This window comes from Candoia aspera, chromosome 4 (genome assembly GCF_035149785.1).
Source record: "Candoia aspera isolate rCanAsp1 chromosome 4, rCanAsp1.hap2, whole genome shotgun sequence".
Lineage (NCBI taxonomy): Eukaryota > Metazoa > Chordata > Lepidosauria > Squamata > Boidae > Candoia > Candoia aspera.
The window spans coordinates 21754823-21769582 of NC_086156.1; the positions used below are offsets into that span (position 1 = coordinate 21754823).

Sequence of the window (14760 nt, forward strand, 5' to 3'; positions counted from 1 at the left end):
CCCTGATTGAAATAAAAGTGCTTCTAAGTCCAAAAGAAAACTATATTTGTTCCTAAGCTCCTGTTTCATTATGGAAAACATGCACAAGTATACCAGAGTGAGAAACTCAAATCAACAGTGTGGTTTTCTTCTTCTTCTTGATAAGCCAGGACTGATCTGACCATAAGCTCAATTGTTGTCACTTTCTTTGAGCCTGTCTACATTTGTAGCAAATATCAGGTGGGCCTTCTTTTACTATCTCTTGTACATTTTTTTAGGGGACTTATTAGGTAGATATTGTGGTACTACTATACCTGATGCTGTGGACACTGCTAGCAACTTGGCCTATATCAAGTTTGTCACTGATGGATCCATCAATGCCACAGGCTTCAGGCTGCATTTTGCTGCTAGTGCTGAAGGTAAAAGATGATATTTTCATTTGTTTCTACACATGTCAAATTTCTTTTGTATACAAAGCTTCATTTGCAGCAGGAAAGGGATAAAGTACAGTTTGGGAAGTTCTGAATTTGTTTTGCCATTTGATTTTTTCATTATTGTTTCATAACAGTGACTTTATATTCCAGCAATGTAATTACTAGTTGCTGCCAAAACATAAAATAAAGGAGTAAGATATAATGTAGTATAAGATATAGCAATTTAAGGTGAACGGATTTTTCCAATATATTTTTTAAATGAAGGGAAACATAGAAATGAGGCAGCCACTTCATTTCAATATTCTTTATTTTCTTTCCTGAGCATTATTGTATCTTCTGTAAAAGAACCCCAAAGCCAAAAAACTGACAAGCGAGGCTGACTCTTTTTTAACATCATTCCAGAGTGTGGAGGTGAACTTAGTGGCACCGTGGGAACATTTTCCTCTCCCAACTACCCAAATCCTTCCCTGCACAAATTAAAATGTGAATGGAAAATCATAGTGCCATTTGGACATCGGATCACCCTTACCATCAATGACATGAATTTTGGATCCAGCCAGAATTGTACTTTGAATTATTTGGCAGTAAGTGCATTACTTAGGATATGAAAATAGTGTATACAATGAAGCCAGTTATCACAAAAGATGTATGTATTTGCCATTAAAAAGGCATCTCACAGTGGAAGAGATTCCCTTATCCTGCTCTACCTCCCTGTGTGAGAAATAAAAACATTGGAAATAACACAGGAGCACGGCACAGGAGCAAGGCAGAAAATGAATTTACAGAATTAATCTGTGCCCTTACATCACAGCCTTCCTTACTTGGTGTTCTTCCTCTAGAGCAGTGTTTCTCAACCTTGGCAACTTTAAGACGTGTGGACTTCAACTCCCAGAATTCCCCAGCCAGCCATGGGAGTTGAAGTCCACACATCTTAAAGTTGCCAAGGTTGAGAACACTGCTCTAGGGATTTGAACCATATTCTTATTCTCCTTGGTCAGCAAGTCCAATTAACTTCCTGTCCATGAATGGTAGGCATTGTACATAACATTGCAGAAGACAGGTTGAGGAAAGCTGCCTTATAGCTGGGAATATTCCTCAGCTGGGAATATTTCTTTTGCAGTGTGCTGCTACAACAAGCAAGTGGTTCACCATAAAAAGAATAGGAACGAGGAAGGTAGCTGAGTATGTATATCAGTACAATGGGCATGCAGTACATCATATCTGATCCTGAGTGTAGCAAACAGATCTTGCCAAAGCCATCTCTCTCTAAGCCAAGATGATTTAATATTTCAAATTGAAAAGCATATTTCTACACATTTCAAAACACACCTTTGTAAAAATACCTTTGTAAAAATTGAAATAAGATTTTAAAACTTGAACATTCTTTTCTAGAGGAATCCTTGCTATACTTGATTGATTGATTGATTGATTGTAGGTTCATAATGGTTTTGGTGAAAATACTCCAAGGTTATCCAAACTCTGTGGTGTGGTGACATCCGGCACTCAGGTTAAATCCTCTGGCAACAAGATAACAGTAGTTATGGTAACAAGCCAAGATGACTCAGAGTCCAGCTTCAGAATTACATACTCTTCCAATGAAGATGCAGGTAACAGTAAAACGTGTGATATAAATTTTATAAATGCTTGTATATGGTATTATTTGGGTTTTATTTTAGAAATGTGTATGCCATGTGTGAGAGCCAGTTTGGTGTGGTGGTTAAGGCATCAAGCTAGAAACTGGGAGACCGTGGGTTCTAGTCTTGCCTAGATGGTGGCCATGGCCATACAACCAAAACTCTGCCCCTTTGTGCTGCTTGTCTAATGCACGTAAAAAGGGATGGAGCTTTGTGTGATTATAGCTGCCATCTTGATTTTTTTTTTTACATCCCATAGATGCCACATGGTCTTCTCCAAGCATGTATGTCTGAAACTACCCTAGCTATATAGACTCTAATGTAACATGCTTCAAGCTGAGTGAAAAAATTAAATAATCTGAAGAAAAAATGGAGTTTTTCTTCATTAATTACATAAATAAATCTTCAAGCTGTTTTCTTTCACATTAAAAATAAAGAAAAATCCTGTCAGAACTAAAAGACATTATCTTCTTAGATTGGGCAGTGGCACCATGAAACAATCTGGCCATTTTAGAAATAAGTGGAATGTATTTTGTTACATTGTTTTTCCAACAATTTATTTGGGGGGTTTATGGAGATTTATAATATCATTGATACTATACTTGAGTTGCAATTGTAGACTAGTGCCTACCACTGACGAAGAAAAGTGCTACATACATGATAGTACTTTTTGGTGTTTCCTTTAATTCATATTGTAACTGAGTATGTCTGATAACAATTCCTTTCTTCCCAAATTTTGTTTCTTCAGTGTGTGGTGGACTCTTGCTTAGTTCAGCGAATGGTAACCTCACTTCTCCTGGTTATGATGGCATCAGCAATTATACTGATAACCTGAACTGTGAATGGATCATCCAAAATCCACAGCCATCCATCACAACTATTTATCTTTCTTTAGAAGTCTTCCATGTAGAACAACATATTAATTGCCAGAATGACTATGTAGACATTCGACAAGGTAGGTTGTGGCTGTTTGGAACCAGTACCTTTTGTATAACTAGTCACTCATGACATTTTCTTTATGTAGAGTTAAATATATAAATCTTGTATTTGTTTAGAAATAAAAACAAGGACGGTATTAGGAACTATACCTTGCTTAACTCTGCTACAGAGAGAGAGAGAGAGAGAAAAGGTTGCAAAATCAGGGCTCATGATGGATGTTCATGAACAGCAGTATTTTTACTCTAAGGCTTAGGGACCTGTTTGTAATGTGTAAAGGAATTGCAAGGAATATGTTTTCCTTCTCTTCTCTTGTTTCAGCCTAAAAAAAAGATGTTGGAAGCATCTACTTCTACTTAAAAACAAACCAATTTCCAATATACCTAAACTAGAGGAACTTTAATTTGTTGATTCTATGTAGTGAACCAATTATGTACTAAAGCAACTTTTAAACCTCCTTGTTGGAATCAAGTAGAGTTTAAACAAACCACAGTTTCTGAGGTTTGAAAGCATTTTCACTTTTTGTTATATCCAATCTCCTTTTGTGGGGGGTGAAAAAAGAGAGGAGGAATAACTAGCTGATCACAAGCTGAATATGGAATTGTATTTAATCCCAAGTTAAATACTAGCCCTGTGTGGATTGGCCTAGAACCACTACAGTAAGGAGCTTTGCCTCTCAAAGATGTGGTGGTCCATCTTGATATGGTAAAGTGCTTCTCAGAGGAAAGACAATCCACATACACTCTTAAATCCTTATTTGCAGAGCTAATTTTGACTGGCTTCAAATAATTCATAGCATCATGTTTTTATGTAGGAGACAGTGATGGAGAGCTTTTGTACAGACTATGTGGACGCAGGACACCTCTAGAGCCACTTTTGATAGCAGCTTCTCAGATCTGGGTACAATTTTTGAGTAATAGTGAAAATACAGACAAAGGATTCATTATGCACTACTCATCTCTCGGTAAGATAAATGTGGCATTTATGATACATTTTATTATCTATATATTCTAGCACAGGTTACCAGATCTGAGTTGCAAAAATCCAGTAGAACGTTAGATAGCCACAATAAGATAGAATTATCTCTTTGCTGCCATCTAGTGGTCATCTGGGTTTTGGCAGCTCAGCCTGTAACTAGCAGTATGAATAAATCTGGGGGGAAGAAATTAGAATATATAAGATTAAAAGCATGATGCAGAAATAAACTTCAAAATACATTAGAATGCAAACTTATAATGGCACCCAAGGGAAACCCAGTCAACCATAAAATAAAAGTATCTCATGGTCTCCACTAATTTGCTGACCCCCAAGCTTGGGAACATATATAGGCCTTCAAATTTTTATGAAAAGCTGGCCAATCCAGTTGCAGGGGTATGGTGTTCCAAAGAGTAGGCACTGTGACAGAAAAGGCCCATCTTCTGTGTCTTGCTTGTTGACATTTTCTAACTGATGGGATCCAAAGCCTCTCCTATCAGATCTAATTACCCCTAAGAATACACAGAATGTGTCAGCCTTGTAAGGTAGTCCAAACAACAAGCACTCCGAGAAGTACGAGCTCTAACTTTATTGTAAGGTTACATTAACAATATCTTGCAAGTTTGAAAGTATATCTCTCCTTCCCTCACCTATACAGCCCAAGAAACTCCTGAGATGTTTGCCACACCCACATTCCTTTTGCAGACTCAGCTGCCACTTGCCTGACTGTTGTCTAGTCTGTGGCTCTTCTACCTGTCTCCCAAGGTCATTCCCACATGCCATTGCAGGATGCCTACTAGTGTTTTAATATAGAGGATTTTTTCTTATGAAATCATCTAGAAAGTTATATGCAATATGACATTGCTATGTCTATATGTCTCTTGGCCATTTACCAAAGTTTCTTCAAATATCTCACATTTCATTTTAGCCTGTGGTGGTGTGAAAGAAGCTGAAAGAGGAATTATTTCAAGTCCAAACTACCCACACCCTTACAATAGTTCTACTCATTGTTCCTGGCTCTTGATAGCACCAGAGGGACATACCATCAATGTGAGTAATCAATCATCTGTAGACAACAAGAAGGCTTTTATATTTCTGATTTGTGCTAGAAAAAATGAGATCCTGATTTTACGTGGCCATCCCAATTTGGCACCCTCTGTATGTATTTATTCAGTTCCCAGAATTCTTCAGCCTCATGGCCATGGTTGAAAAATTCTTCAAGCAAAAAATCAAAATCAAAAGCCCATGTACCCAAGTACATGGGAAGTACATGGGAAAAGCTATTTAGGCCAAAGAGATTCAAACAAGTGACCTATGGATTCCACATCAGCAGACCTGTTTTTCTTTTTTCTAAGCTAGATGTCCACTGATCCTTATAGTCCAAATAGTTGTTTTTCCCCATTTATTTTACATGCAGTTTGTTGGCACCAAACTCTCAGGTCATGCACTCTATTTTTCAAATTCCCTTGAGAATATTCATGCTTCCATTCCACTGCCTGAAGAGACCAAAAAACCAGAGGGAGAAGAAGAATGTTGAGGAAACAGCTAGAAAGAAGACTAACACCCTTTAGTCAAGCAGCACCTGGGGGAGACACCTAGCCTGACAAAAACCAGTTCATTGCCTGCCAATGTTGCCTCTTGCAACTGCTCTCCTCTCCTTGTCCTTTGTGGACTGTGTATCTTAATCTTGGAACATCCAATGACAACTCTGCGCTGCCTGTCTCAACCACTGCCTTGTTAAGCTTCCTCTTAAGCTTCACCATTGGTCTTTGCTGTTGGTTGCTCCCCAGGAATTTATAGCTGTTCTGGATATAAAATAGGACACCACAGAGTTATTGGTTCCAGCCTTTCAGAAGGCCAGGAGGTTGAGTTTTGTCTCCTACCCCTGATTTAAATAATAATTTGGCTATTGGTTTAGGATTTGAGAGCTCAGTTTCAAGTCCATTCTCATCATGGAAGTTCATAGGGTGGTTTGGGACTATTCGCTCTCCTGTGAGTCTATCTCACAGTTATTGTGGGGATAAAATTGGAATAGAAAGCACACGTATGCCACCTTGAGTTCCTGAAGAAAAGGTAGGATATATATATCTAACAAATATATAAAAATATATAGTGGCACACAGTTGCAATGTAGTTGCTTAAGTCATGTTGGGTTCAAACATGAAACCTGCCGTGTCTTTCCTAGCAGCAAGTTTGACAGCATGCAAATATTACTACTTTAGAGTTTATACATTGAGCTGTAAGTAATGTGGCTAATGCTGATTTTATCTGTCTTTGCCAAATGGAAAAGAAATTGAAGTGAAGTGAAGTGAAGTGAAGTGAATTACGTGCGCTGAGCATATTATATTGTTTCCGTATTTAAATGGAATATTTGCAAATAAAAATCCTTGGCAGATAGCTGTAACAATATATAAAGTAAAGTGGTGGTCAACCATTATGTCTTTTGATCCAAAATTAAAACCATTGTAGATATAGCAAGCTACCTTGTTTTGCAACTTTGATTTAAAAACAAGACCTTAAACTATCCAGATTGCCCCTGCCTTCTATAAACAGATGTGCCCGTTTATAGTAGGTCTATATATAGTAGTACTAGTTTGTTTGCTTATATTTTTGCAGCTACAACTGCTTCTTCAGTCTTCTCTTATTGTATGTCCACAGCTTACTTTTGTTGCCTTCAAGACAGAAAGACAGAGGAATTGTACGAGGACCTCAGTCACCATCCTGAATGGTGGATCTCCTACTTCCCCTGTCATAGGACGATATTGTGGAACTACATCCCCAGGCACCATTCAGTCTGGTTCAAATAAGATGTTAATACTTTTCCATTCTAGCCACTCTGGGCAAGGAGATGGTTTCAGTGCCACATGGACTGCAGATTCTTTAGGTAAGTAGAAGCCCATGACCACTTCTTTCCTTCTTATACATAGTACTAATTTTGTTGGGAATCTTCTCCGTCTTTGTAGACCTCAATAAATGGGAGGTGAGAACCGTATTTCTTCATGCCTAAGTTAAGGAACATTTTCAACTTTAACAAAAGTATCGAGAATTCCTTTATACAAGTCTTCCTTACTGTAAACTCATCTTGCACATTAAGTCCTACTATCTTTTTCTTTTATACTTTACTTGTACTTTTCTTTACAGGCGATTAATATTATTTTAAAATTGTGCTGCTACCGGGGATTCTTTAGTGTGTCAGAATAATAATGATGATAATATTTTCAAAAGCCTTTATTGAAAAGTAGAAATAGCCAGCAAAAGCTCTTTTCTCCAGAAACCTGAAGATGAAATGGTAGCACCCCATGGTTTATGATAGTCATTTTCTTTCTTTCCTTGTATGTCTCCTTGTTTTATGGATTCTTGTAACATCCACACAATCTACAAAAACCCTCTGAATACCAATTAATTTAAAAAGTCAAACATTCTTACTATTTCAATCAGTCATTTGTACTATTTTCTAGAAAAATTATACATGATCAATAATTTCTGGAGTTGTAGACAGTGTGACTTTGCTGTTAATATTACATAGAGTTTATAAAGAGTTACTTATGTATTAGAGTCTTTCATTTGTCTGCATAATTAAAAATTATGCGATTTTATCATTCTTTATTCTTGCAGGATGTGGTGGCATACTTCATACAGAAAATGGTACCATAAATTCCCCCCATTGGCCACAAAACTTCCCCAATAATATTAGGTGCTTATGGACAGTAATTACCCATGAGAGCAAACACTTTGAGATAATCTTTGATCAGAATTTCCAGATTCCAGATAACAATGGACATTGCCGGGACAGTTATGTGAAGGTATGGGCATTTCCTTAGTCTGTCACTATTTAGTTTACCCTTTGATTTCAAATGTACTGAGATTACAGTTCTTAAAATTTGCAGTCAGTATAGCTTATGTTCTTACCCACAGTTCAGCAGGCATAATTGTATTGCTGGTTGTGTTTCCCCCAGCGGTAGGCCCCCAAATGTGGAACTGTTTGAAAAGAAATGAACAGAATGGAGGGGTTTTAGTTCCACCACATCCGAAGTTCCTTGGAGAGGTCCCAAGATCAGCCCTTCTACAGCTCCACAATTCCCCAAAGATCTGTGCAGGATGAAGGAAAGTAATTCTGGCTCCTTCAGCTCTCAGTCTGCTTGGTGCAATCCTGTAAATTTAGAATATGGTGGAGAATCTGCCATTTTGCACTTCTCTCTCCCAGTCCCAACTGGATTGTACTTTCTGTCCTGGATCATACTTTAAATGCCAAATTTAATCCTGGAATATCTGGAGCAAGAGTAAAATATGTTCTTTTTTAGCATCTTGACCTTTTCTTTCTCTTGCAATTGAGTAATCACTATCAGTCCTAACACAACTTTATTTGGGAACAAAGATTTCACATCAGATTCTGTGTTGAGATAGTCCTAAAGAAAATTCATATAGGAAATTTTGTATGAAAAATATTGAAAGAACCCAAAATTTGTTACCACTTCTATATATATCACTATCTGAAAGTCTGTTAACAGCTGAAAATGTCTGAAGTAGAAATAATATTTTACTTTATTGACTATTACATATATACTTGTATGCAAGGCATTTCATCTGAAGGGTGGGGGTTGTTTGCCTTTTCCTAACAGCTGTTAGTTTTCTAAAGAATTTGCCAAACTTTGGTCGTGATTGTCCTCAGCCTGGACAAAACTACACAGCTCCCACTTGTTGCTAAAGGGCAAGCATAATTTATCAAAATGTAGGAAGTCATGGGGAACTGAGTAGCTGTGCTTTGCTCAGAAAATGAAAAGGTTGAAATGGCATTTGCTATTTCATTCTTTGAAACTATGCCCACATAGCCAGGGCATTTTAGTGTTTAAATCTTGCCTCTTTAAGTAAAGATTTTAATTTAAATTTCTATTTTTAACATAAGAAGATTGTGAGGGATTTCTCCTGTTCCACAAGATTATATCTGAACTTAAGATTCCATCTGAATTTTAAAATATTATTTAATTATGTGTTGATGCATATTTATATACTTGGGTTCAGCTCCCAAGACATTGAGTGGCAATAATAAGGCCAAACAGAATAAACCAAATAATTCAGAAGTATATCATTTAATAAATAACTGAAGAACATAATTTTGCAAGGTGCATGTAGATCATAATGTTTTCTGGTGTTTGGGAAGGTAATTATGCCTTGTAAACCTAGGAAGCAGCCTCTCATTTCACCCCCTTCTTCTCCTATGGCATAGACATCCCTTACATATGTAATTTGTCTTCTGGAGAGGCTGTTACAGAGTTAGGAAGTGAACCTTCAAGCAAGAAATTATTCATTCCCCATTGCTAATCAATTACACCAGGTAACGTACAATAGTTGATTACTGGTGCTGAAATATAATACTATTATAAACCAAACAAAGTAAAAAAAAAATCAGAAAATCTGTAAAAAATAGATATGGGTAGGTTTTTCTGGTTTTCTACTTGGTCGTGATATAGTGGTTAAGGTGTGCAACTAGAAACAGGGAGACCCTGTTGATCCTCAGACATCTAATTTACCTCATAGGGCTTTTGTGAGAAAAAAATGGAGGAGGGAATAGTATGTCTGTTGCCTTGAGCTCCTGGAAGAAAGGCAGGATATAATTCTAAAAAATAAAAAACATAAAGAGTTAGTATTTTTAAATCCATTATTCAATTGTCAACTTGCTGGTTAGAAAAATAAGTGATACATGGCTGGATGAAGAAACAGATGGAAGGTTCCAAGATATATTTGCTTTCTAAATAGTTCTACAAATAACTAGAAAATATAGAAGTTTTGAACTGGCAAATGGTTCAAGATGTGTATGCTATGATATGCAAAATTGTCACATAACCCTAAAGGTATCATGCTTAAGATTTTGCCTACTGTGTGCATTTTTGAACCACAGCTATGAATAGATTTTGTGACAACTGGGTAATCTGTGAATGTTTTGATATATTCAATATCATTCTGTTGGCTGCTGCTTTGTTCTTTGGTGAGTTGGTAAAACCTCTAGTTATCATCACATTTATATCTGGGGATCAGTGTAAATGAAAATCAACCTACTGCCCTTTATAGATATTAAAACTTTGCCCTCCAGGTATTTAGGGGAAGGGATAAAGAACAGGAAGATACCATATTAGCTGTTGGGTGTGGAAACTCAGCTCCAAGACCTATAGTTGCTCCAGGAAATGTGATGACCATCGTGTTCCAGTCACAGGACATCTCAGGGCGTGGCTTTTCTGTGTCGTTTATAAGCAGTAAGTAATCTGTGCAGTGATATTTTCTAAATTCCTCTGTTACGACCTTATATCAGGATATCTGGCATAAATAGATAAGTCATAACACTTGCATGATTTTGTCCTAATGCTCATCATAATTTGCTTTCTTATTCCCTCTCCCACCAGACATCCATGAGTCCAGTAATGTCTGAAGATTGTTCAAATAAATATTGTTTAAATGTTATAGAATGTTATAGACATGATTAAATCAGAAACACAATTAGGTTGAGATATTGATATTTTTCCTGTTGGCTGTTGAGTAGCTCCACTGTGTAGCACTGTTGTGAATGGGATGCTCGTGTCAGGGCCTTTCCACTTATTTTTCTCATAGGATCATGACATATAGTTATGAATTGAGGTACTGACCTGATGTACAGATGCAGGTTTATGGCATAATTGATCCATGTTGTTGTGGTAACCTTTGGTCAAACTGTATCATAAGAAGTCAAGTCCAGGAGTGTTTGGATGTCCAGAGTATCTGATAATAATAGATATGTCATAAAGAAATGAGTAAGTTCTGTAGTCTGGAACCCAGGATGTCTGTGTTTCACTAATGTGTAATTATTTGCATTCTATCTGATTCTGTCAGCAATGTATGAATTTGGCTACCCGTTAAACCCAGCAGCAAGACACAATAAAAACTGGCTTAAATTTCCCTTCCCAAAGTAAAACTGGCTGAAACATGATGCAGGATCCTATGGTATAGGTGTATTGGTAGTTGTGTACAAAGAATCTGTTACGGATTTTTATAGGATCCAATATATGCAATCTGCCCAGATTCCACCATAACACTAACTTATCCTGTGCAAGGCTGCTGCAATGCTTAATGCTGCATAAACAATGCTATTTTCCTTGCTGAGGCATGAAGGTGACACTGTTTTCAAAGGCAAAGTGACTCATATTGGTTCGATGACCTTCTGCAACACATCAGGCAGCAACAAAGCAACTTTGCCCTATTCTTTAGACATGGTGAGGCAAATTACTTTATGAAGTAAAAAAATGTGCCTGTCATCCTCTATTCCAGGGGTGGCAACCTGAGAACCCCAGATCAGTTCAGTAAAGCTAAGAAGAACATTTACTTCTTCATCACGCAGCAAATGACCAAAGTTATACTATACTGTACTGTACTGCTATCAGGCCAAAATGTGACAATAATGGGACATGACCCAATCATATAATGTTCTCAGTTGCATCTCCAACAGTAACGCAGCTGAAAGCAACCTTTATCAAACATTCTGAAGCATCCAATAAACAAGAAGGAACTTTTTTTGTTAGCCTCATTTTAAGATCATGGAAACTAATTTCATATTTAATGCAGCCCCCCATTGGTTTACTAAGACAGGATATTCAAACTTGTTATTCCAAAAGTGACATAAATAACTGATACCAACATCAACTCCTCTTCAGCATCTTATAAAAAGGGGTTATAAGCTAGGAAGCCACCATTAATTCCTCCAGAACACATAGCCACATAACATTATAAAAGGAGACTCTCAAAACTGAATGCCCTTGTCCTTCCAAAAAAAAAAAAGGAAAGAAAACTTTCCTTGCATAAAAAAAAAATTACAGCAAATATTCCAAGATTATTTCAAATCTAGCATTCTTCTAAAAATATTAGGTGTCTGAATGCAAAATTGTTTCTCTTCCTGGCAAGTTAGATAAAGCTCCAACTTTCCACTCCAGCAGATTTGGAGAATGAATGGGTGAATTGGGAGACCTCAGCATAGCAACCACACCAGTCATCTGCTCTTGAGTCAAATGCCTCCTGTTGCCTCGTGACAGAGCTGGCATTGCTGATATACATCCATGTGAGACTCATCTTTAATTTGAATTGTCTAGTCCAGACATCTCAGTAAGAAGTAGCCTTTAGCTCCTCTGTGTGTGTATGTGTGTGCGCGTATGTGTGCACCTTCAAGTCAGTGTTGACTCCTGGCAACTGTCTGGACAAGTCCCTGCAGTTTTCTTGGCAGGGTTTTTCAGAAGTGGTTTGCCATTGCCTTCTTCCTAGGGCTGAGAGAGAGTGACTGGCCCAAGGTCACCCAGCTGGCTTTGTGCCTAAGGTGGGATTAGAACTCACAGCCTCCTGGTTTCTAGCCTGATGCCTTAACCACTACACCAAACTGGTTGTTCTTATCTCCATTAGATAGACTTAATTACCATAATTCTAAAATTCCTGGCAGTGTTAATTGATGCTAAGCAAACTTAAGCATTGTTTTATTGGGCAGCCTTTGTATTAAAAATAAACTATCAAACCTGGAACAAACCATCACATTCCAGAGGTTCGGTGGAACCATTTTGGATCAGCCATAGTTTGGCAGAACCGAAACCCACAATGCTTTAGTGGTCCAAGATTTCAGCTGAAACCAAGCTGGATGGGGAAAGTAGGCAAAGCTGGTATATTAAATCCTTCTCTCCCATCAGCATCTTCCAATGTGATATATCCCACCGGTTTGTCTACCTGCTCCCTTCCTAGGGCTAGGAAGATCAGGCGGTAGAGAGGATGCTGTGAGCTACTGGTAGAAGTGGGGGATGAAACACACTAGTCTTACCCTTTCCTTCCTCTTTTATCATTTTCCCCACTCCCCCTGCTGAAGCTTTTCTGTCTGGAGCAACCCCAGTTTATTCTGTACACAGACCAAAGCAGCCTTATTTTAGTCTGTGCACCAACCAAAATGTAGGAAACATGTATGTTTTGGTTCCAATTTAAACCATCTGAAAAAGTTGTTCAGTGCATGCAATGTTTTGCACATCCCTACACTTATTAATTTGAAAAATAGAAACTTCTTTTTATATGCCTTTGAAATTGCACCATTATAACCAGAAAGTTTGGCCCTATATAGATTATTGGTTTCTTCTTCTGATTTATTAAAATGCAGTAGAATTAATTGCATTTTTTGGATCCCACTTCCTTGCAGGTTGTGGGGCAAATCTGACGGCATCTTCTGGTTTCATTGTTTCTCCTAATTTCCCTGGCCAATATGACAACAACTTGAACTGCAATTATTTCATAGAGGCGGGATCCCAGTCCATTGTAATCCTAAACTTTGAACATTTTGATCTGCAGTGTAAGTGTCCAAGATTTTAATTTTACATTTCAGTAGTTAACATAAGAAGATGAAGAATCTTATATACTGAACAACTGCATTTTTAGAATCATGTAGCATCATGATTCTTTGTGATGTACTATTTTAACTGTGTGGATGTGAACAAAAAGAATTGTGATGAAAAGGTATGTAAGAACATACCAAATTGCTTTTCTCAGTATTTTATTCATATGCAACAACCAGATTGTCAATAACCTATGGAAGCCATGGCCTAATTTTAATTAAACAGTGGTAGTAGAATCTATTAAATCTTTTTACACTCACTAGTTAAAAAGGATTTTCTCAGCCTACCTGAGGGTCCTGTGATTTTTATAATAGCACATTTGTTTGATGATAATACTGATTATGCAAATAAAAGTTAGATAGATAGATAGATAGATAGATAGATAGATAGATAGATAGATAGATGATAGATTTGTAAAAACAAAATATATATTGACTATGGAAGCATTGGTATGTGTTTGTGGGTGGGTGTATATTTAAAAAAACCTTGAGAAATAAATCCTAGGTACTAAATTGAATGGGACTTACTCCCAGGTCAGTCCACTGAAAGTCCATCATTTTCAAATAAAGTATAAATTGACTAATTCTTTTAAAATGAAGAGGATTGCTTTTCACTATTAATATTCTTGTTCAATGTGCCCTTTCTGTAGCTGTGACTAGACAATCAGCTTTATTCATAATCTGTGTTGCAAGATTTGATTGCTTAGTGGTATCATAGTTCAAAATATTTGGGCTCCCTCTACTAAGGAGGATATTTCAGGGAACATATCCTTCTCTGAAATCAAGCACAAGGAGCAGGAGAGCTTGCTGAAAAGCTGATACATTTTTTTTTAACATGTGCCTTTATTGTGGAAGTCTAAAACAAATGTTTGTTAACTTGTTTCTTGTTTATCACAAAGAAATATCCCCCCCTCTTCAAGTGTTGCAGAAGTAAAAAATGTCCCCCCTTCTTAGGAAGTCTTCCATGCCAGGGGTTTTTGTTTGTTTGTTTGTTTTCCAATACATTCTTCTTTGCGGTCCTTGGTGCTCTCTGAGCTTGGTTGTTTGCTTTCAGACGTTTCATTACCTGGCTAGGTAACATCATCAGTGCAAGTGAGTGTGGGGTTTACATACAGTAGCTTGCCATTCTTCTTTTTTCTTTCTCAGGCTAAACATCTTCCTTAAAACCTCATTCACGTTACCATACCATATTGTACCCTTCCCCAAACTAGTGCTCTTTGGATGTGAGAAACAGCTCTTATAATTCCCAGCCAGTATGACTAAAAGCACAGCGATCATCTATACTTCCTGACTTCATTTTGAAAAGTACATTTCAAGCTGAGCTTTGTTTTGAGCCTTGAAGCAGTAAAACCATGATATGCCAAGTAAAATTCACCAGCATGCTTTATTCTTGATATTACATCACTGTCTTAAATTGCTTAAGGCC

The 14760-nt window shown here is 37.3% G+C and overlaps 1 protein-coding gene across 1 annotated transcript in view; it reads left to right on the forward strand.

Moving 5' to 3' along the window:
* Positions 1-14760, forward strand: part of CUBN (cubilin) — a 174006-nt gene that overhangs the window by 133403 nt on the left and 25843 nt on the right. Inside the window, exons 46-55 of the mRNA XM_063303562.1 lie at positions 258-398; positions 816-997; positions 1849-2020; positions 2796-3002; positions 3798-3947; positions 4887-5008; positions 6617-6842; positions 7574-7761; positions 10047-10206; positions 13143-13292. Coding sequence (XP_063159632.1) covers positions 258-398; positions 816-997; positions 1849-2020; positions 2796-3002; positions 3798-3947; positions 4887-5008; positions 6617-6842; positions 7574-7761; positions 10047-10206; positions 13143-13292 — 1698 coding nt within the window. The remainder of the gene's footprint in view (positions 1-257; positions 399-815; positions 998-1848; positions 2021-2795; positions 3003-3797; positions 3948-4886; positions 5009-6616; positions 6843-7573; positions 7762-10046; positions 10207-13142; positions 13293-14760) is intronic.